The sequence below is a fragment of the Oryx dammah genome, unplaced genomic scaffold (genome assembly GCF_014754425.2).
Source record: "Oryx dammah isolate SB20612 unplaced genomic scaffold, SCBI_Odam_1.1 HiC_scaffold_4, whole genome shotgun sequence".
NCBI lineage: Eukaryota > Metazoa > Chordata > Mammalia > Artiodactyla > Bovidae > Oryx > Oryx dammah.
The window spans coordinates 11,760,844-11,783,883 of record NW_024070188.1 but is presented as its reverse complement, the minus strand read 5'-3'; the positions used below and the strand labels follow the sequence as shown (position 1 = coordinate 11,783,883).

Sequence of the window (23,040 nt, the reverse complement as noted above, 5' to 3'; positions counted from 1 at the left end):
CAAGGCTCTAGTTATTTTCTAAACCTAAATTTTTGAGCATAAGCATTAGCAAGCTGTCTACGAATCAGGGACTTTTTCAAAGCCACCTCTAAGAAGCCTGAGGCTGGGTGAAGTTGTAAGGCCATAGTGCAGAACCCTGGAGACAGTCTGAGTAATACTGCACAGAGGACACATTTACATTAAAATCACTTCGGAGGCTTGTGACTTTCAGTTTCGTCAGTAAGTACTGGAAGCTCTTCCTACTTGTGGTACTGGAGAAAAGAGACGGGAAGCTACCACGGATTAATAAGAGCCTGAGTGTACCCTGCTCTGAAGGGCCAGCCCTCAACTTTCCCACCTCGGATGGAGGGGGTGCGTGGGAGGGGGGCGAAGGAGCGGGAGAACAACGAACCTTATTTTCCGCTGCCAAGGACCCCTGCTTGCACTGGGAACAGGAATAGCGGACCTTCTCCTCCTCCCCCTGCCCAAGCTGGGAAAAATCTTTCCCAAGATCATTCCCAGTCCCCCAGATGAGAAACCAAATTGCACACGATATCTTCTCGAGAAGACTGAGAGAGAGAGAGAGAGAACGGCGCACAGCGAGGGCGAGCTGACTGCCGAGGGAACTGCCCGAGGGGAGGAGGAATCTTCCAGAGCCCCGGCAGAGACTCCCTTTGGGAGAAAGTCGCAGCACAGTTGAACTTCCAAACGGTGTGTGAGAGCACACACCTCTGAGTCCGACCCGCGTCGGGCAGGTAACGGGCGGTCAGGGTGACCGCGAGTGTCCACCGAAATTCCTCCGGACCACCCGCCCTGCGCCGGACCAACTGCAGCGACTTTTATTGAAAAGAAAGAAAGGAAAGGAGAGAAACAAGAGGAGGGGCTCGAGAAGACGGGGAAGGCGTCCGCAGCCAGAAACCCTCCAGCGATCTGCCCCGGAGGGCGAGGAGCGAGCTGCCGCGGGGCCGGGCTTGCGCGCGGGCTCCGGGAGCCGAGGCGCGAGGGAGCCGGGACGCGCGGCCCCCGGGAGGAGCGGAGCGCGCCCGGCCTCTGGCGGCGGAGACCCGCCCAGCTCGGGAGTCGGCCCCGGGGGGCGGGGAGGGGTGCGGGGAGGGGGGACGAGGGGCGGGGTGGTCTCGCGGCCGCTGGACCTTCCACCTCCACGCTCGCAGCCGGAGCGCGCCCACCTCTCCCCGAGAGAGCCGCCCTTCGGAGGGGTTCCTCTGCGCCCGCAGTGCCTCCTCGGCTCCCCCCGCCCCGGGCTCTCGCTCTCCCGCCTTCTTCGCCGCGTCCAGAGATGCTCCGCCGCAGACCCGGGACCCCTTAGGCGCCTCTTCCCGTGCCTCTGCCAAATCGCGACGCCTGTACTTTTCCAGCTCCCTCTTTCACTCTTGAAATTGAAAGTTATTGAGGTCGCTCGGGGTTGTTGCTCCGGCAGTTTCCTTCCCCGCCCCCAAGCTCCCCCCGCCCCCCGCAGCCGGCCCCCTCCCCTTCCCTCGCCCTGTCCCTCCCTCGCGGCCTCGCTCCTTCCCTCCCTCCACCAGTGGAGCCGCTCCTGCTTGCGAACGGCAGAAGCAGCTCGGGGTCTCTCCGCCGCCCCTTGGCCATGGCCGCGGTGCCCACGGCGCCCGCTCCCCTCCGCTCCCGGGACCCCCGCCGCTGCCTCCGCCACCTCTAAAGCCCGAGGGGCCGCCACCGTCGCCACCGCCCGCCCGGATCCCGCGCAGCCGCGGCGCACCATGCTACCTGCGGCCACCCTGGCGAGGCCGCTCGCTGCTTCTGGAACCCTCACTCGCGGCATTGACAGCCACCGCACGGGAGCCCCCGCAGCTCAGGGCTCGGACAGTTTGAAAGTACAATAGTTGGTTTCCCTGACCACCCGACCCCGCTGCGTTTGCCATCCCGGCTCGCCTGTCGGATCTGAGTGGAGAAGTTGTCCGCAGCTGGGGTTAGCGCTTGGTCTCTCCATACGCCTAACACCTACGTGTATTTCTGAAACAGTCAATCTTAATTAACAATCAAAAGAAAAAAAAAAGGAGCAAAGGAAGGGAAACATTATTGGGTTACTATGCACTTGCGACTGATTTCTTGGTTTTTTATCATTTTGAACTTTATGGAATACATCGGCAGCCAAAACGCCTCCCGGGGAAGGCGCCAGCGAAGAAGTAAGTGCAGGCTTTTTTACGCATTTGCTCCCTCCCGCCGCGTTCACCTGTCGGGTCGCTTTTCCTTGACTTGAGTCGGCTCACAGCGGCGGCAGTCCTCCCACCCACACCCCACGCCTGGAGAGGAGGTAACAGTTTAGGCTCCGGTGTTTCACGCCTTCCTTTCGGCCGCTCCTCTCTTGCCCCGCATCTTCCTGGGTGCCATAGTCCGGCGGACCCGGCGCTCCTGTGCCTCCGGCGCCCGCATAACCGCAGGTTAGCGGAAAGTTCGCTCCTTCGTGAAGACCAGCTCAAGGGATGTGTGCTTTCCTCCCAAGACTGGGACAGGAGCCTCCAGCCCCCAGGCGTCGCGGACGCCCGGCTGGCGGGATGCCCCTGACCCACTGAGTGCCCGCCGGGGGAGGCGCGGCCGCGGCGCCCCTCACCTTGCGTCGCCGCCTGGCGTGGGGAGACCTCGCGGGGTCCTCCCTCGGCGCAGGGGTCGCGAAGAGCTCTCCCGCCCCTCGGGAAACCAAGAGCCAGCGCCTGCGCGGCCGCTACCCTCAACCACGCGCGAGTGGAACGGTAGGGCGCGCCGGGCGCTCTGGGTTCGCTTGCTTGCGCGCTGGCGGAGCCGCTCGGCATACGCCTCGGGGGATCGCGAGAGATGCAGAGCCAGCCACTGGGAGCCAAGAGTGCCAGGTTTCCAGTGACAATCTTGCCTGTCACCGGGAGGGCTTTTACCGTCTCAGGCCCTTTCAAGTGGGTCCCCGGGGGGCAGACACATACCGAGGATGGGGTTCCCCTAAAGACTCTGGCTCGCCTCCTCGCTTCCCCTTATCCTGACTCCAGTTCCTCGGAAGGTTGGCTGGTGTAGCCTTCCTAGGACTGTGCCATAGCTGGGATGAAACGGGTGTCCGTAAGGGCACCCCCATCGCGGCTTGGTCTGTTTCAAGGTGGAGTCTTCCACAGATGAGACAAACCCGAGAAAGGCACTTCTTCTTGCTCTCGGGAAGCCTGGCGCGCCGGGCGCTCTGGCTTCTGTGCAGAAGTGGGGAGTCCCTTCTTCGCAGATAGAGCCGGAGCGACCCGGGCTCCAGTGTAGGGAGCGCTGGCGGGGACCCAGAGGGAGAAAGCGTCCCGGGGCTCAGAGAACGAGGCTATTGCCTTAACCAACTCAGACCTCCGCCGCCCGGGAGTCAATGACGCTTGGCGGCGCCTGCTCCGGTGCGCAGAGCCAGCTCCCAGCGCTGGCCCGCGAAGCCCCTCGGGGTAAGCGTGGGTAACAGCGCAGAAGACACAGCATGGGCTTGTGTGAGATGGAGATTTAGTAATCGCTTCTCCGCCGCTACTTGTGCCCTGTCCCTGGATGTGAGGGTCCCCTGAAAGCCCCCTTTGTGACGCTTGCCTAAAGCAGACAAGGTCTGATTCACCTGAAAATTGTCTTTAAAAAACATAGCTGAGCCAAAGCTCCAGGGGCTCCTGCCCAGACTCACTGCCTCTAAGATCGCGTAGCAAGGGGCAGGAGGGCCTAATCTAAACATGTCAGGGCATCCGATTTATTTTTCTTGGCCTCTGAATGGTTGTAGTCTTCAAAATTCTTCCACCTACCCTTCCACTCGAGCCTTGCGGCTGCCTCACGAAACAAATGGCTTGGGACTCGAGCCTTGCCTTGGCTCCTGGCAGCCCCCAGGTCCCCTTCTTGCAGAGTCCCGCTCGAGGGCACTGAGTCTCTCCCGCAGGTCGATGGCGAGAAAGAGAGATGATAGGCACAAGTGCAGCCTCCTGCCTTCCCATCCCATCTTCCAGCCAGTACCCCACCCGGCGCCCATGGCTCACACCCTTTTTCACCCTACCGAGGATCCCAGGGCCAGGAGCCCCACAATTGCAGGGGAAGGACAGGGTCTTGCGTGTCAGAGTTGTCTCCGATTCCGGGATGGGGGTGGGGGTGGGGGACGGCTGTTTGCGATGAAAGGCACCGGCAAGAAAGCTGACCACCCATTGGTTCTCACTTCCCCAGCGAGGATAGCGGTGCAGGAAGCTGCCCAGTGGTGCTGCCCCGTCTTCTGGGAGCAGAGGGGGATGATGCACCTCTGGGCTTGAACTGGAGAGGATTTACAGTCTAAAGACGAGCTGCTTTTTGATCTGCCTTCATCGTCTCAAGGCCAAGTCAAAGGCGCCCTCTTGTTGTGCAGCTGGGATGAGAGACGAAGTGGGTGGAACTGTGTTGAAATTCCAATTGTGCTGTGGGTGTGGGGCCGGGAGAGAATTCCCCTAGCAGGGGATGCTCCTTGCTTCTTCACGCTTGAGTCTTGCCTTTGCTACTGGGGTTTGCTGGTGCAATTATGGGAGAGGGGCGACCCCTTGCGTTCTCTGAGGAGACAGATTCTCTTGGCAGGTGTAGCATGAATTTGAGAATGGGCAAGGGGTAAGAGGGTAAAGAGAGAGATTTGTTTTAAAATCCAGAAATTCAAGGTCAGATTGCATGTTCACATACTCATTGTTTGGAAAATCTCTGGGGAAAAAAGTTTTCTCAAGTAGAGACTGTTTAAATGAAAAATAAGGTAGTAGAGGTGTTCTAGAAAGAAACAGTCTTTCCTCTTTATTCTTCAAGAGACAATTAAAGTATTTAAGGGTATCCATTTTGTCCTTAGAGTTAAATAGCTTCACTATCCTAAACTTTAAAATCTTAACCAATGATAGAAAATTGAGGTGCAAGAACTATTTTTCAAAAATTTTAAAGTGGTCTCTTGAGTGTTTTGGTGGAAAAGTTTCTTGCAAAAAAAAATTCATTTGCAGTGTTAAATATTATCAAGTATAAGGAGCCATGACTAATCCTCAGATAATAGAGAAAAAGCTGTATCAGTAATCCCGGTTTCCCTCAGGCAACTGGTATACCGTTTGACTCTACTTTGTTGCAAACTAGTTTCTTGTTTCCTTTTATAAAAGAAACAACATTTTAAACAGGCGTTTGATACTTTAAAAAATACTTATTGTGTTATGGATAAGGATCTGCCTGCGATGCAGGAGATGTGGGTTCCAGCAGGGGTCAGGAAGGTCCCCTGAAGAAGGAAATGGCAATCCACGACAGTATTCTTGCCTGGAAAATCCCATAGACAGAGGAGCCCGGTGGGCTACAGTCCATAACGTGACAAGAGTCAGACACAACTTAGCAACTGAACCAGCACCACCATGGCGTTATGGATGAAAAAATACCCAATAACTTTATTATCTACTTGGATTCATATACAGCTCCTAGAGTTGACTAAGTTGAATTTACTTAAGATAAACATGGAATGTAATCCTCATTCAACAGTCCTCAACCAGAAATGTTTTCAGAGGATGTTACATAAAGAATCCTCAATCCAGTTTTAAAATCATTTCCCACTCAGCCTTTGCTACTTGATAGAGTTAGCTTCTGAATTCTAGATTATCTGCTAACAGAAGTAAAGGTTGTGTTTGCCATAATAACAGTATCTTACAATTGCACCACACTTTAACTTGAGTTACTTGCTAGGGACCCTATATAGCCACTTGAGGTATAGAGGCCGGTATTAATATACCCATTTTACAGGGGAAGAACCCAAGAAACAGAGGCTAAGTAATCTATACAAAGCTGTAAGATACTGAATGGAACTTGTCTCCTGCTATTATGCTGTATGCTAATCCATGTCTGAGAGTAGATGTCAGGAGTATTAGATAATAAATCTGATTATCTCCAAACCATCATTTATCCTGTGTTTGGAGAATAAGCTCTTATGGTTGACTGGACGTTTTTGAACTGTTCTTTCTATATATTATACATTAATTATCAGTGTCAAAGAGTTAAATACCTGATAGTTTGCTAAGTATAATATATTATTTGGTTATTAAGAAGACATTGTAGGTTCATATTATGCCAGAATACTATTGTGAGAAACATCAGATGCCATTATGGTATCCTTTTTATTTGATGCCATCTATTAATTCATTTTTAATTGCTTAGATTCCAGATAGACCCAGGTTTTGACAAGCCATTGTATGCATAAGTACCAAGCTCCCACTGCACAATCTATAAAATTTTTAAAAATATTTCATAAAGATGTTTGAAATAAAGGAGTAAGAACACAAGAGAAATTATTTTAATGGTGACAAAGTGAAAAATGATGAATACAGTGGCCATTGCTCATGATATCTTGGTTGTTGAGCCATTCTCTGAAATTATGATACACTCTTGATGATTATATAACTAACTGGGAAAATAACAGGTTAACTGTAAGACAGAAAAATTGTTCATTCTACTATACATTTTGTAATATTAATTGGATGAAAGTGTGTCTGGTTTGGATGTTGAGTACAGTGCATTTTTTCACTTGTCTACTTTCGTAGCCAGTCTACCTTGTTTTGAGAGAAACACTGTTTAATGGATGGAAAGATGAGTAAAATTTGCTAGAGAAAATATATTCTCCAACATATCATATGATATCTTCATAAATCAAAGCCCCAAATTCAGACTCTTAAGTAAGCAGTGATGGCAACATCTAAATATAAGCAAAGATCTATTTTTGTGAATTCTAATTTAATCATTATTACACTATCAAAATTGTTTCTTAAAATATCTCTTTGTCGTACTATTTTAATCCTTCATCACTTCAATAGAATGATTTTACTAAGAGCATTAAGAATGATAGTTTTTAAATATTGTCTTTTTAGTCCCAAGTTATTCTATGTAAAGTCATTGACAATATAATAGGCATAAAACTGATCCGTGTCATTACTTCAATATTTTTTAAACATGAAATATGAACGGCCTTTTAGCTTGTAAGTAAATAAGTTTTGTTCAATGGTTTCTCCATTAAATATTTCCTGGAATTTAATATTTTACAAGTTAGGTCCCCAGAAAGTGATGAATGGGGAATTACAAAATGTAGTTAATTTTGATTTTCAAATTATGGAGAAACTCTCGCCACACTACTGCAAAACAAGTTTATTAGTCATCTGATCACTTGAGGCTATTTCACTCTGAACAGAGATCTCCAGGTTGCTACTGTTTCAAATATTTCTAGTTAAATGGTTAATCTTTTTTTTTTTTTAAATGCAATCGTGCTTTTAAATTCTATGTTTTATTGATAGAATACTGTATGCTGTCAGATCCCTATGTGGAGGTAAGACATGACCCCTCCGCAGTTACAAGAAGAGACTATCAAAAAATAAAACTATTCCACATATAACAGTTTTCTAAATCATCTTCCCCCTGCTTTATCTCTATCCAAATGTTTTATTTTGGACATTGTCCTAAGCTCTCTTCCCACTTCCTTACTATTCAGTCTCCCCAGCCCCCAAAACATTTTTTTCCAAGTAGTGAATTCTTGAAATGCCATCAGAGTGGGTATTATGTTTCATGAAATGTAAGAATCAACTTTGGTTACCATTAGGAAAACATCATTCAGTTTTGAGAGCATGGTAAGGATCATGTAAGACAGTGTGTTGAAATTATATGTTTTACTTGGTTAGGACTTTTTCTTCTCTGAACAGTGCATTGTACACTGGCATTTTTTTTGAGAATGATCATTTGTAAAAGCATTGCATCATAAATTATATAGTTTGTTTTTTTTGCCTTGCTTTTGATTTTGAGGAAAGATGTGGGTTGCTTTCTTAATTGTGAATTTTTTCATAAGGTTTAAAATGATTGGATTATCTTAAATTTACCATATGTTGGGCAACCTGGTAAGTTCAAAATGCTTTGTAGCGATATCTTAGCAAACATATAGCCGATAAACATATAAAGTATAAAATACATATCTGTAAAAGATGCTGTCCATTTTTTCTATTTAGTTCTGTCCATCGATCTTTCCATTCAGGATTATCACTAGTATTCTGATTAAAGTACTTATCCAACACTGCTGAAAAGAATGGAATCTTCCATTCTCAAGGATGGTAGGGGTGCTGACGATGCCATTGAGTATTAAGAAATCCCACTTTCTACTCTGAGGGTATTTCAACAACATGAAACTTTTAAGCAAAGACCTGAATTCTTTTTACCTAACTTCTCTTCCCACTTCCTCACTATTCACAATTATTCAAACCATAAAAAGTTTGAATAATTTCAAAAACTCATTTAAAAAAAGACATGCTTGCAGGTGCCTCTTATCTGATAAGAATGTTTCTGCCTTATTTGTAATCTTGGCAAGGGAGCTAGCTACCATCTGCTGTCACTAAAATTCTTCTGAAAGTTTTTAAAGAAAATTTAATGGTACTAAAGGAAATGATTGCCCAATTAAATACATATTTAATAGCCTTTAACTCTCTTTATGCTTTATGCCTTATGCAAGTATCCAACCCAGTCTTCAAATTACTACTTTATTAGGCTTCCCTCTGACCTGAATAATTTGATGGATAACAGCAAACATACATAAATCCATGGTAGAGAAAGAGACCTAAGACATCACTGAGGGAGAATAAGTAGACTGAGAAGGAGAAGACCTGGGTCCTACGTCCAGCACTGCTTGTAATATCTGAATATCCCAGACAAGCCCTTATACCACACAAAGCTTCAGCTCCTCATCTGTGAAGTGAGGAGGTTGGTTAAAAATTTAGAGCTAAATGATTCTTATAGTCTCTTCAACCTTTAATCTTTTGGTATAAGAGCATGAAGCATGAGCAGAAGTGGGGAGTTATTTCTTCTAAACTTAGCTATCTTATTTAACTAAGTTTAGTAGATGACGAATATAAATGAATATAAGAAGTATTCATTTCAGTTCAATTCAGTTCAGTCGCTCAGTCGTGTCCGACACTTTGCGACCCCATGAATCGCAGCACACCAGGCCTCCGTGTCCATCACTAGCTCCTGGAGTTCCCTGTCCATCACTAGCTCCTGGAGTTCACTCAGACTCACGTCCATCGAGTCGGTGATGCCATCCAGCCATCTCATCCTCGGTCGTCCCCTTCTCCTCCTGCCCCCAATCCTTCCCAGCATCAGAGTCTTTTCCAATGAGTCAACTCTTTGCATGAGGTGTCCAAAGTACTGGAGTTTCAGCTTTAGCATCATTCCCTCCAAAGAAATCCCAGAGCTGATCTCCTTCAGAATGGACTGCTTGGATCTCCTTGCAGTCCAAGGCACTCTCAGGAGTCTTCTCCAACACCACAGTTCAAAAGCATCAATTCTTCGGTGCTCAGCCTTCTTCACAGTCCAACTCTCACATCCACACATGACCACAGGAAAAACCATAGCCTTGACTAGAGGGACCTTTGTTGGCAAAGTATTGTCTCTGCTTTTCAATATGCTATCTAGGTTGGTCATAACTTTTCTTCCAAGGAGTAAGCATCTTTTAATTTCATGGCTGCAGTCACCATCTGCAGTGATTTTGTAAATTCATCATATAAAGATTAATAAGTAACTTATCAACATAGAGACTGAATTAATTATGATATGCCGCACACCCCCCGCCCCCATCACAATTTCTAGTGCCAGAAGACTATAGACATAGCGTCAGTCTACACACTCCATCTTCAGCAAGTTCATTTTGTCCTTAGACATAAGAGTCACAGGGAGCTGGTTTGGAATCCCAACCAGAGAGATGCTTCAGAACTCCCTTACATGTCAGGCTTTTAGAAGTGGCCTGTGCTGGGGGTGGAAGTGGCAATTACAGTGATCCAGGTTTAAGTGATAAGACCCTGTATTATGACAGTGACTGAGCAGAGTGCATATGAAGGGAAAAGAGGAAGAGAGCCTTATTTGTCACCACACTTTGGAGTAAAAGGACTCAGGTCTGGTGAAAAGCAAGGCACTTCATCTGGGCTTCCCTCATGGTTCAGCTGGTAAGGAATCTGCCTGCAATGCGGGAGACCTGGGTTTTTTCATGGGTTGGGAAGATCCCCTGGATAAGGGAACGCTACCCACTTCAGTATTCTGGCCTGGAGAATTCCATGGACTGTATAGTCTATGGGGTTGCAAAGAGTCACACGACTGAGCCACTTTCACTTCACTTCACTTCACTTCATCTGTTTTAAGGGGCCTAATATATCATTCTCAACTTATGTGCCCTTTTTGTGCACATAAGAGAGCAGTCACTGGTATCAGGAGACTTCCAACTGAAAATCATACTTGAAAGTCTCATCAGCTGTGGCACTGTATTAGTTTGCCACAGATCTTAGGGGACCTAAAAAAGTTTATAGTAAGGAAAGATGTTTCCTTAAAGTGTAAAAGTGATTTTTTTATATCATTCCACTTGGATCAAGCATCTACTCATAGCATTCTACTTTCAAGCAGATTTTTCAAAGTACACTTTCTTAAAATAAGAAATTCTCCAGTGGGGAAGAAGGGAGGGAAGGATAGTTAGGGACTTTGGGATGGTCATGTACACACTGCTATATTTAAGATGGATAACCAACAAGGACCTACTGTATAGCACATGGAATTCTGCTCAATGTTACATGGCAGCCTAGATGGGAGGGGAGTCTGGGGGAAAATGGCTACATGTATATGTATGGCTGAATTCCTTCACTGTTCACCTGAAACTATCACAGCAGTGTTAATCGATTATATCCCAATAAAAAGTTTAAAAATAAAGTAAAAAAAACAAATTCTCAGAATGGATTAAAACTTGAAGGAATTCAGTCCATCTATATAGCACATGAACTACTTCTGCAACATGCCCACCGAGTAATTGTCTAGCCTCAGTAACAACCAGTTAGGCCTTCTCTAGTAGCTCAGCTGGTAAAGAATCTGCCTGCAATGCAGGAGACCTGGACTCAATCCTTGGATTGGGAAGATCCCCTAGAGAAGGAAATGGCAACCCACTCCAGTGTTCTTGCCTAAAGAATCCCAAGGAGAGAGGAGCTTGGTTGGCTACAGTCCATGGGGTCGCAGAGTCAGACATGACTGAGTAACTAACACTACTACTCAGTAACAGCCAGGTCCCATGCCTTTGCTTGCTTTTCCTAGTCAAGTTGGGTCTTCTGTATCAGGACGCAGGATATATTTTCTAGCATGCCTGTTCTCCTTCTTCTGAGTAACTGACAGGGGCATGAGATTGAGATTTAGTTACCTTAAAACTTCTTTCTAAAATGAATACACAATAATTCAATACACCATATTCACTCCCAAAAATTGCCCTTAGAAAACTAGCTGGTAAGCACATTTATAATTATACCCCAATACAAAGCACATTCCTGAGAGTAAGTGGTAAAGCAGCCCCCATTTTATAACCACATAATACAAGCCACCACCACACAATATAAAATCACATAATTTGTGAAATGCTTATTTTAGAACACCATTTTCTTAACATATGCTTGATTAGCTGGTAAGAAAAAGAGCAGCTATTTTCCCATTGTTATGTACCCTCATACAATGGGACTGCATATATGTAAACACGGTCATCTCGTCAAAGGCTGTCCTGTAAGAAGAGGCAGAGTCAGTCACACTTAGATGATAAGAAAGAGGTGAAATGTTATGACAAAGTGTGTATAGATACCTTGTGGCAGCTATAGTTTTATAGTTCTCAGAACCACTGTTATATTCACATGCATTCTATCTGAATGTGCATTTGTATTTATTTATTAAAGTGAGTAATGTGATGATGATGATTTAAATAGGTGCTGTGTTTTAACCACATGTGGGTGCCAGACTCTGTCCTTGATGTTTTTGCACATATTATCTCACTGAGTGCTCACACTTAACCTGTAAGACAGGTGCCAATAGTCTCATATCAGTTGCCTGAGGTCACTTGAGGAAGATGTGGTACCTGGGATTCCAGCCCAGGACTGACTTCAAAACTCATGGCCTTCCTTGATTTTTTCATGTCACTTCAGCTGTTGGGACTGGAGTACTTGAAGCAATCATGGTGGGGGATGGGACGAGGGCTCTCAAACCCTACCCTACTTTTTTTCTTTCGCTTATTCTCATTGCTTAGTATCTCTTCCTCCTCATTTAACAAACCACAAGCCTTCTTCAGACTTTTACTCCAGAGGTTGCTTCTGGTATTCTAATACTCTTTTCCCACATCTCTTTCCTTTCTTGGTTGTTTTTCCTCTCCTTTCTTAAACCTGCCCTACTGATAGTTTTTAAACATAGAAAGTTGCTTAGAAGCAATAGAATAGCACAGTTTATATGAAGTACTTGAAGATTATTCTTCCCATCTATGGTGTGCAATTCAAGAGAAGACTAAGGCATGAGAATGTGGGCAAAGTCTGTAATTTTGCAGTTAAATATCAAAATCGTTCTACGTAATTTATAACCACAATAGATATTTCACTGGCTAGTGTTTGTTATCCAGAAAAGTTATCTTTATGGTGCTTCATAAAATCTCTTATTTATATTCCTTTTACCAGGAGCATTAACAGTAACCTCCACCCTGAATTCTTGCTTTATGGGCCTTGGTACAGTGATTTTCATCCCTAACTTCAAATTAGAATCACCTGGGGATCTTTAAAAAAAAAAAAAGTCAGGCTTCACCCTAGACCAGATACAACCATCTCTGGGGATGGGACCTGGACATCTGCACTTTCAAAAGCAATCCTGGTGATGCTAAGATGCAGGCAAAACTGAGAAGTTCTATGGAAACCTTCATCTGAGGATAACACTGACAACTGAACAATTTGAAAACAAAGCCAGTTTCTTGAGAGCTAGACAAACAAAATAGTCTTGTGGGGATTATGTTAAGAGATGAGATCTGTGTCACGGAACAGATAGTAGTTTTAAAATGTAAAGCATTTGTTTATCTGATAGCCCCAGATTGTTAATCAGGTGAGTCCTGTTTAAACTTGTGGCACTGACTGGCGCAGCCAAGATCATGTGATTTAGAATTGTCTTGTTCAGAGAGTCGAAGGAGAGATAGCAGAGTGCACACAGTGGGACGTGATGGAGGGCATAACAGACACTGCTGTTGGTTTCCCTGCCGGGAACCTTGCTGCCAAGAGAAGCGGATTCAGGAGTCGGGGTGCTTGCTGGTGAACTACAGCAGCAGGGGTGAGGGAGGCAATAAATAGGATGGAAGATGAGGCATCAGCCATACCAAAGATATTTTTTCAGAGCTACAGAATCATAAACAACTGTTTTCATGTATTACCAGATGATTGTGCCCTAGAGTCCTCTTTGTTTTCAGGAAAAGCGAAATGGTTAGGAAATAGCCTCTAATAAGAAATAAACATCTTTTTCTTTTATGATTTCTACAATTCCTGACTAACTTTAGATTGACTACTACTGGTGATCAATGAAACTACTATAAACAGCACAGTTTTAACTCCATCTTAATGGGTGAAGTTTTGCAGTAAGTTGTTTATTCTTGAATTTGCTGTTCTTACTTCCCCCCTAATGTGCCCTTCTTCAAGTGGTTATCTTCATTAAATCTTGTTTATTATTCTTTTCTAGCCCACGGACGATGTTCAGACCTTGCCATAAACCAGGGAAAACTCCATGTAAAAGTGAAGTGGAAGTCTGGGCTTCCTGTCAGACTTAATTCTGCCTGTTAAGGGGGCTCCTTGGGAGAATTTGGGTTCCAGGGAGTCACTAGGCCAAATCCCAATAACCACAATTGCCAAAAGCAATTAGACTGAGGAAAGCCAGGCTTTGGGGGCAGAGGGTCATCACAGCACGCTTGAGCCATTGCTCCATGGTCAGACCTAGTTACTTGTCCCTGGGGATTGGGAGCAATCACGAGTTACAGGCAGCAGGAAGCCCACCAGAAAACAATGCTTTTCCACCAATTTTTTTCCTCAATAGGTTATTCACCCTACGCATGCACGAGATGGAAACATGCCGCCAGTATACGTGCCCAGTGCAAATCACGGTCATCTTATAAACCACCTTCTGCCTGCATGAGGGCAAACCACACATACAGAGCTCCAGCTGCCACCACTGCAAGCTTTCCTCCTCCCTTCCTGAGTAGATAAAAAGAACTCAAGGAATGCAGCCTGAGTCTTTGTACAAGAGGTGTCCGATTAGGATGGGGAGGGAAGGGAAAGGACCTTTGTAAACATCCTAAGGCCAATTTAGATATAATATTACTGAAGTAATATTTGGAAATAAGAAAATTGAAGTACATTACACAGGATAGGAGCACTAAAACCTCTAGAGCTAGGAAAAGACCAAGAGCAAACTTAGGATTTCTTTTACTGAAAACAATACCATTTTGAGGTGTGGCGCTGTCAGTAGCTAAGTCAAAATTATTAAGAGCTAAGTGGTGCTCTAATTTCAAGCTCTCAATATGTTAGAAAGTAGAAGTTCTAGTGGTAAAGAACCTTCCTGTCAATGCAGAAGATGTAAGAGAAGTTGGTTTGATCCCTGGGTTGGGAAGATCCCCTGGAGGAGGGCATGGAAACCCAGTACTCCTGCCTGGAGAATCCCATGAACAAAGGAGCCTGGAGGGCTAGAGTCCACAAGGTCACAAAGAGTCAGGCATGCCTGAAGCAGCTTAGCATGGGAGAAGATTGTTAAACCTTTCTATAGGAAAATATTCAAGTAGCACATATGTATCTATCCTTAATCATCTCAGTGAAAATTCACCTTTGAAACTATTGGCATTGCCTCAAATACCCAGAAAGGTTACTCTGTCACCTCAAGTGGATCTTTAGTTGAACAAAGATACAGAGTCCCCACTGATCAGTGTCCTAAATGTGGTAAGTCTGACATTCTTTTATGATTCAGAATGACGTCAGTATATTTCAGTACTCCTGTGATCTTAAACCTTAGACTCCTGTGACCTGAGTCTCTCTTTGTTTAAACATGTGGATGGGTGATATTGCTTTTTTAAAATCCAGAAAGGCAGGAAGTCAGATTGTTATCCTTGCCAGCCTTCTGTGGCAACTGGCAATCTCCAGGTAACACTGGGCAAGTAAACTCTGACTTTATGCCCTTTGCCAAAGAGTTATCATGATCTGCTATCAATATGATAGCAGTTTAGTGAAATCATGTATTTGATCTTCTTTGGTCTTAAATTTGACCATGAGCTGATTTACGAATGGAAGAGTCTTAACTTTTGGAAATTTAGCAGCAAAATGTGCTTACTTGTATCATACCTTTTGATGACATGTAGTTTCTGCCATTAAATACAAAAGATATAGACTAATGTTGCCTGACTCTTGAGAGTCTTGAGAGACTCTTGAGAGTCCCTTGGACTGCAAGGAGATCCAACCAGTCCATCCTAAAGGAGGTCAGTCCTGAGTGTTCATTGGAAGGACTGGTGTTGAAGTTAAAACTCCAATACTTTGGCCACCTGATGCAAGAGCTGACTCCTTGGAAAAGACCCTGATGCTGGGAAAGATTGAAGGCAGGAGGAGAAGGGGACGACAGAGGATGAGATGGTTGGATGGCATAACTGACTCAGTGGACATGAGTTTGAGTAAACTCTGGGAGTTGATGATGGACAGGGAGGCCTGGCGTGCTCCAGTCCATGGAGTCGCAAAGAGTTGGACACAACTGAGCGACTGAACTGAACTTGAACCTGAATGTTGCCTGGCCACAAACCAAAGGACCACATATTGAGCCACTTCCCTGGTGGCTCAGACAGTAAAGAATCTGCCTGCAACGTGGGAGACTTGGGTTCAGTCCCTGGGTCGAGAAGACCCCCTGGAAAAGAAAATGGCCACCTACTCCAGTATTCTTGCCTGGAGAACCCCGTGGACAGAGGAGCCTGGTGGGCTACAGTCCATGGGGTCGCAAAGAGTCGGACACAACTAAGCAACTAACAGTTTGACTTTTCACTGAGTCCCTGAAGATTTGTCTCTTACAGATTTCAGTCTTATTTTCCAATGTATGACCAATTTGTTGATCTCAGTTTAAAAGGACCCTCATTACTATTAGGTAATAAGAAGTAAAGCCCAAAGGTAGTGTCCGTAAGCCCCTCCGGTCTCAATTCACACACTCATTTGATGCCAATATTAAGATGTTAACTTGTAGCCCCCTCCACCAAGACTAAGGTAATTTAAAATAGGCAGTGTCTCCTGTAGCATATTTCTAAGACATCCATCCAGCATTCCAGTTCTGTCCAGAGCTTGATGTAAATCCAAGCTTTTAACATGGATCAGTGGGATTCCCTTGGAAGCCATCTAGACTTGCAGGGTCATGCCGACGCACTCTGGGCCCTAGTGCAATCAACGGCATGTGCCGTTCTCCCGAGCATGGAGCCTCCAGGAGCCAGCCCTAGTTCGAATGTGTTTGCAGCCTTGTGAGCATTATGTGCCCATACCTCAACATTTAATTTCCAATAGAATAAGGGAAGTTTCCATCAAGAGTAGCTCTAGACCGTCTCAGGCTACTTCTACTGTTTTCAGTACCCACATGGACATATCATTGACTTTCTCGAATTCATTGTCAGCTGTTTGCCTTTGAACTTAATAAACTGCCCATACTATAATGGAGTGCTTACAAACCCAGAAACCTTTGTGGAATCGTTTTTTAACCAAACTACTTCATTCATAGACTTTGGGGGCAGAAATACCATCATTCACCAGATAAGAACACATTTCAAGTGAAAATTGCTGAGATTTTCCTGTGCAGGATATTTTCTCTGCCCTTTCTAGCCCAAACTTACTTCCTCATCCACTCCTTAAATTCTAAACCATTACTAAGATGAGTCGAATAGCCTTAATTTTAGGCTCTTCCAAAGAAAAAACAAACACACAGACAGCGGAGTTAATTTATAAAACACTGCTACATTTATCTTGGCATTTATCTTGGCAGGTTTCACTTCTCTCCTGTCTAACTCTTGCGTGCTGACTCTCTCGCTTAGCAATTCATGGAGGGAACAAGACATTTCTATATATTAAAGCACCTTGAGGGCCATTGCATAAAATGATTTCAATGTTTCTTCACACTTTCTGTACAAGATTCTTTCGTCATATACAGTTTTTTTGCTGTGTCTCTGAAACCTAAACCGTCCCTTTTACTTTAAACCTAAAGCCAATGGAGAGCCATTTTTACAAGAGCAATAAATGAAAGTGGCTGTTCAGATACTTCACTTGAATTGGTCTACACACTGAAGTACCTTTTTGTTAATACAAACCCCTCATGTTCCAGCAAGAAGCTTCCTGAAAATCTAGGACTGCTTAGGATTAGACAACCAAGGACCAGGAATCTCCCCTCCCCCTAACACCAGCTCCCTGCTCCTGGCAGTATGCCAGCAATTTTGCAGGATTCATTCTGACAACTGTTCTGGTGTAAATATTTAGAGAAATCCTTTCCATTAGAGATGAAACAAAGTGTAAGTAAGTGTTCCCAAATGATAGATCTTATTAATGTTTGCAACAACAAGCCTTATGCTATCTGATGCACAGATTCCAATATGGGACACTAGAGAAAAAGGTGAAGGGGAAAAAAAAAATCAAGACAAGAGTTAGATTGAACTCTATGTAACCTGAGCTGCAAAATATTATTTTAAGTTATCTCCAGAGAGATGACATGTTTTAATGTACACAGAATGTAGGGGAAATGAGTTTGATTAAATTGAGAATAGTAAAACTTGGCTACTGGTGTTTTTAATAAAAAAGTGAGGGGCAATTACAGATTTTTTTATCAACCCTGTATTTTTTGATCAAATACAGTTCTTAGCTATTTCTCCATGTTCCCAACAAAACTAAGTCATACATCTGAGATCCTATCTGATGTAAGTTCTCATTTCTATATTATTCAAGAACTACTAAAAAGGGTAATGGCTAGGCTCTAATGCTTATATCAAATATCACTTGTTAAAACACGGTGGTACCCTAGCCTCAATGGGTGGAAGAGCACTAGTCCACTTCTGTGCTTTCCTATTTGCATGGCATGTTCAAGTGTTTTATATACTAGGGGATTACCCAGCTAAGTAATTGAAAGCATTGGAGGCTTCACTGACTGAATTTTAAATTAATTCCACTATATTGATGATTACTGTGAAACTTGAAAAGGTATTCATCCTTTATACCAGTTGTTTCCACCTTCCCTTGATGATTTAAGGCCTACATTAAAACATAAAAAGCAAAGAATTTTAATTCAGTTTCTATATTGATAAGTCACAATCTAAGATTTCTTATTAGTATATGTAATTTTTTCTTCTTTATAGGAGTAGGATTTTTCTTCACTTTCCATAGGATTTTTTTTTCTGCTGAAAATCGTTTTAGAAAAGCAATGCTCTATAAAGAATATTATTAAAATATCTACAGTGAGATTTTACTCCTCCTTGTTTTGAGTCTAACTTATTATGACAACCATTTGATGCTGAGTCTCCAGTTGGATCCCACTTGAATCCTGTATTTGTTGATGATTTAGCAAAGAAAATAAAAAGAGATTTAAGGAAGATGAAATGGAAACTTGATAAACTTCATTGAAGGAAAATATCTTTTTCCTTGGCTTTTTAGAATCTTGATCTTTGTGAGTCTGGACTCTGGTTAGAGAAACGCCACAGTGGAGGGTGGGTGAATTGACTTCTGATTAACACTCTGCTGTATAATTTAGACAAATCATTTAGTCTGTGATTCACTTGCAGCCATTATAAATCTGATTTTTAATCTTTCTTTTATTTGAAAGCAGGAGACTGATCTTGAAGTCCCTGTGACAGTAAGATCAAAGAACTCTCCCTTTCCTCTTTGTAGCATTCTCTAAACTTGACAACTATTCATCAAAACTTCAAGAATATGGAGTTAGGGCTTGCATGCAGCATAAGTTTCTCTTTGTACTTTCATGGGGTTGTTTAGATCATATTTTTAAAAACCAACAAATGGAAAAGAAGTTCCATTGGGGGAAAAGTTGAAATTAAACTTAGCCCATACTAAAACAGCATAAATTTATTCATTTGTTCATTCAACAGTCATTTATTGAACATTTAGTATATGCTGAGGTTACAAAAGTGAGCAAACCACACGTGAAACCTGCCTTCATAGCACATCACAGTGGTTAAGGAAAAAAGAAACATGAAGCCAGAATTAAACAATATTTGGCTTACAGTAAATGAGAACTGTTAAGCACTCTAAGCTGAATAACTTTTCTTTTTTAAGGCAGTGTATAACTTTTCTAACTTGCATAAATATAACTGGAAATCAAATTGTTTACAAATAAGCCTAATGAACATCCAGGTTTTTCTCTGGAAAATAAGGATAGTAGACATACTGTAAGGAAAACACAGGAAAGTAGAAGACAGATCAACAGAAAACACTGGAATTTATTGAGTCTCCTGGTATTTTCTTGTTTGAAAATTTATGACCAATGAATAGGAGTCATCATTTAGCATGACCTTTGTGACAATCATAGGAAGTTTGCCATGCAAACCATAAAAGTGGTTGGCATTGTTAGGTAAAGCTTGTAATGGAGCAGCATGGTTTAGCTGAATGAATTTCTTTTTTTGGCACTGAACAATTTCTATAGTTGAACTTTCACGCTAGTTCATTAACTGGAATTACTTTTATCAAACAAACATTAAAATATTGTATGTTTAAACATAGTGCATTTTTGCTCATATCTCAGAGGCATTTTCCAAACCTTTTATGGTAACCTTTGACCACTACTTGGACCATACAATCGGATCTATTAATACTTAAGGCACCAGTGTGGCAAATGCACGTCAACAAGTTATTTGGATTTCTGTGTAAGTCTGTTAGTGATCTTTCCTAACATCAATTGATAGCTTTAAGTCTATCAGTTGCCAGAATTCAGATTCCTGAAAATCACATGACCCACTTCTTTTCTGTGTGTTATTACTAACTTGTGAAGGATTTTGAGTAAAGAGAGGTGACCCTCAGGCATTTTATATGTGTTATCTCATGTAACCCTCACCCCAGTCTTATGCAATATCAATATATAGTTAACTGTTTTAGAAATGAAGAAACTGAGGCTTAAACTAATTAGGAAACAGATCAAAATGACATAGTCAGCAAGGGTAAACTAAGTGTGTACCTAGATCTTCTAAACTGAAGCACTGTTTTCTCCATTACACTCTGCTTTTCATTAAGGCCATTAACCAAGAAGGCCAGAAGAGGTTGAAGTGAGGGAAATTCTCTTTCTGCTACTGAGACAGAACTACTAATGCCTTCTTAGACAGGTGAGGTTGAAAGAGTAAACTGGGCTAACTGGCAGAAATGGTTACTTGGGAAGTAGAATAGAAGCCTTTAAACTGTTGTTACAGCAGGGGCCTGATAAGATCACAGCTGCTCTTCTGAAAAGTCCTCTGTCACTGCTCAACAGGAGTAAAAGTGGTGGTAGGAAATGGGAAGATGTGAGCTCTGCTCATAGCAAAGGGATTGGAGACAAAAATGGGGAGGGCGCTTGGCTCTCTGGCTCTAGCCAAGGGGTGGTACCATTTACTGAAACTGAGAATACTAGAGAAAGAGCCGTGTGGATTAGGTGTACAACATGTTTTAATAGCTAGGAAGATTGGGGGAAATTATGTCTGTGGTATAATTCCCTTATGTAACTTAAGAGGAAAAAGAAAGGCCAGAGAAGGGAATTACTTGACCAAACTCACTTTGCAGTGGAGCCAAGAGTAGAAACAACTCCTGTGGCCATTCTGTAACACCAAACACCGCACAGCAGATGGTTCCAAGGACTGATATTCCAGAGAAGTGCTCTGTGGATCTTCCAGCAATCTGATTTCCTATTTGTTTAATTAATGGTCATTTCAAAGAAAATCATCTGTTCACTGGCTATTTATTTCACAATCTCTTCATTTTCTTACTCCAAGATCTAAACCTTAAAAAGTCCCTAGTGTAACAAGACTCACAAGAGGACACAATTAAAAAAAATAATAACTCAATTATACATATTCCCATAAAATAGTCAGTTTTCTCATCAAATGTATTCTTATTCTATTCCTGGGAATGGTCAAGTTCAAATCTGGCCCTGAGTTGGTAGAGTACCATCATGCCCATTATTAACAATAACATATCAAAATATTAGCTTGGCCAAAAATTTCATTCAGGTTTTTCCGTAAGATGTTATGGAACATCTTACATCTTATGGAAAAACCGAGACGAACTTTTGGCCAACCTAACAATTTTGTATAACTTATAAGTACTTTTTCATATTTGTCTTGATTTTTTCAATACCCTATGAAGTGAGCAGAACAGGTTTTACTGTCCGTTACAGATAACTCTCAAAGACATTAAGTGATTTGTATAAACATCATAAAGGTGGTAAGTGGCAAACCTTAGCCTCAGGTTTCTTACAGGAGAATATGTCTTTTGTTTTACTAGAAGTTTATAGCCTTTCCTGCATTGGCAGAATCCTCTTTTATCTTTCTGTGAAATTACTACTATTAATAAAATTTTCTTTGAGTCTGACAACAAAGGCATATAAATTAGGGGAATACTTTGTTATGGATGAGATTATTCTCACTGACTGATAAGGTGAGTTGATGGTTCTTTAAGGTCCTTTCCCATTGTAATACCCAAGCATGAGCTCATCCGGGAAGGTGGGATGTGGGGAAATTCTGAGGGAAAAGGGTACCCCGAAAGGGGGACCATTTTAAAGAATGAACAAAAATGCTTTTAAATCTAAGAATAAAATTCTAAACCCATGACTCCCTCAATAGTCCTTATAAGCTAAAAGAAACTAAAAATAAAGATTCATAGTAATATATTAATTTATAAAATTATTAAGGAAAAAACGCTTTCCCATTTTGTTATTTCATTGTCTATAATCATTTACTTTTGCTATATATAAGGTCATGAATTAGGACCTTGAAATTAGCTTCCTGATTAAAATTGACTGAGAGCTTTCTGATGATACAGTATCCAAAGTAACATGCTTATTGGGGACATGATGGAAAATGAACCAGTTTGGATCTCTTTTTGTTACTAAAGATTTTGGCTCTATAGTCTCAATGGAGAGTGATCACTTGTCATGGACCACAGGAACATTTCTTTCATCCAGTGAGGAAGATAGAATATCAGAGGTATAACAGTCAAGTGTCTGTGCTCCTACTCTGAGCAATATTAAAGTAATGCTCAAAATTCTCCAAGCCAGGCTTCAGCAATACATGAACCATGAACTTCCTGATGTTCAAGCTGGTTTTAGAAAAGGCAGCGGAACCAGAGATCAAATTGCCAACATCCCCTGGATCATGGAAAAAGCAAGAGAGTTCCAGAAAAACATCTATTTCTGCTTTCTTGACTATGCCAAAGCCTTTGACTGTGTGGATCACAATCAACTGTGGAAAATTCTGAAAGAGATGGGAATACCAGACCACCTGACCCGCCTCTTGAGAAATCTGTATGCAGGTCAGGAAGCAACGGTTAGAACTGGACATGGAACAACAGACTGGTTCCAAATAGGAAAAGGAGTATGTCAAGGCTGTATATTGTCACCCTGCTTATTAAACTTATATGCAGACTCCATCATGAGAAACGCTGGACTGGAAGAAACACAAGCTGGAATCAAGATTGCCGGGAGAAATATCAATAACCTCAGATATGCAGATGACACCACCATTATGGCAGAAAGTGAAGAAGAACTAAAGAGCCTCTTGATGAAAGTGAAAGAGGAGAGTGAAAAAGTTGGCTTAAAGCTCAACATTCAGAAAACAAAGATCATGGCATCCGGTCCCATCACTTCATGGGAAATAGATGGGGAAACAGCAGAAACAGTGTCAGACTTTATTTTTAGGGGCTCCAAAATCACTGCAGATGGTGATTGCAGCCATGAAATTAAAAGATTCTTCCTCCTTGGAAGAAAAGTTACGACCAACCTAGATAGCATATTCAAAAGCAGAGACATTACTTTGCCAACTAAGGTCCGTCTAGTCAAGGCTATGGTTTTTCCTGTGGTCATGTATGGATGTGAGAGTTGGACTGTGAAGAAGGCTGAGCGCCGAAGAATTGATGCTTTTGAACTGTGGTGTTGGAGAAGACTCTTGAGAGTCCCTTGGACTGCAAGGAGATCCAACCAATCCATTCTGAAGGAGATCAGCCCTGGGATTTCTTTGGAAGGAATGATGCTAAAGCTGAAACTCCAGTACTTTGGCCACCTCATGAG

General features: G+C 42.9%; 1 protein-coding gene across 1 annotated transcript in view; it reads left to right on the top strand.

Moving 5' to 3' along the window:
- Window positions 1-1,528: 1,528 nt before the first annotated feature.
- Window positions 1,529-23,040, top strand: part of RSPO3 (R-spondin 3) — a 93,836-nt gene continuing 72,324 nt past the window's right edge. The window contains exon 1 of the mRNA XM_040238982.1: window positions 1,529-2,144. Coding sequence (XP_040094916.1) covers window positions 2,048-2,144 — 97 coding nt within the window. The 5' untranslated portion in view covers window positions 1,529-2,047. The remainder of the gene's footprint in view (window positions 2,145-23,040) is intronic.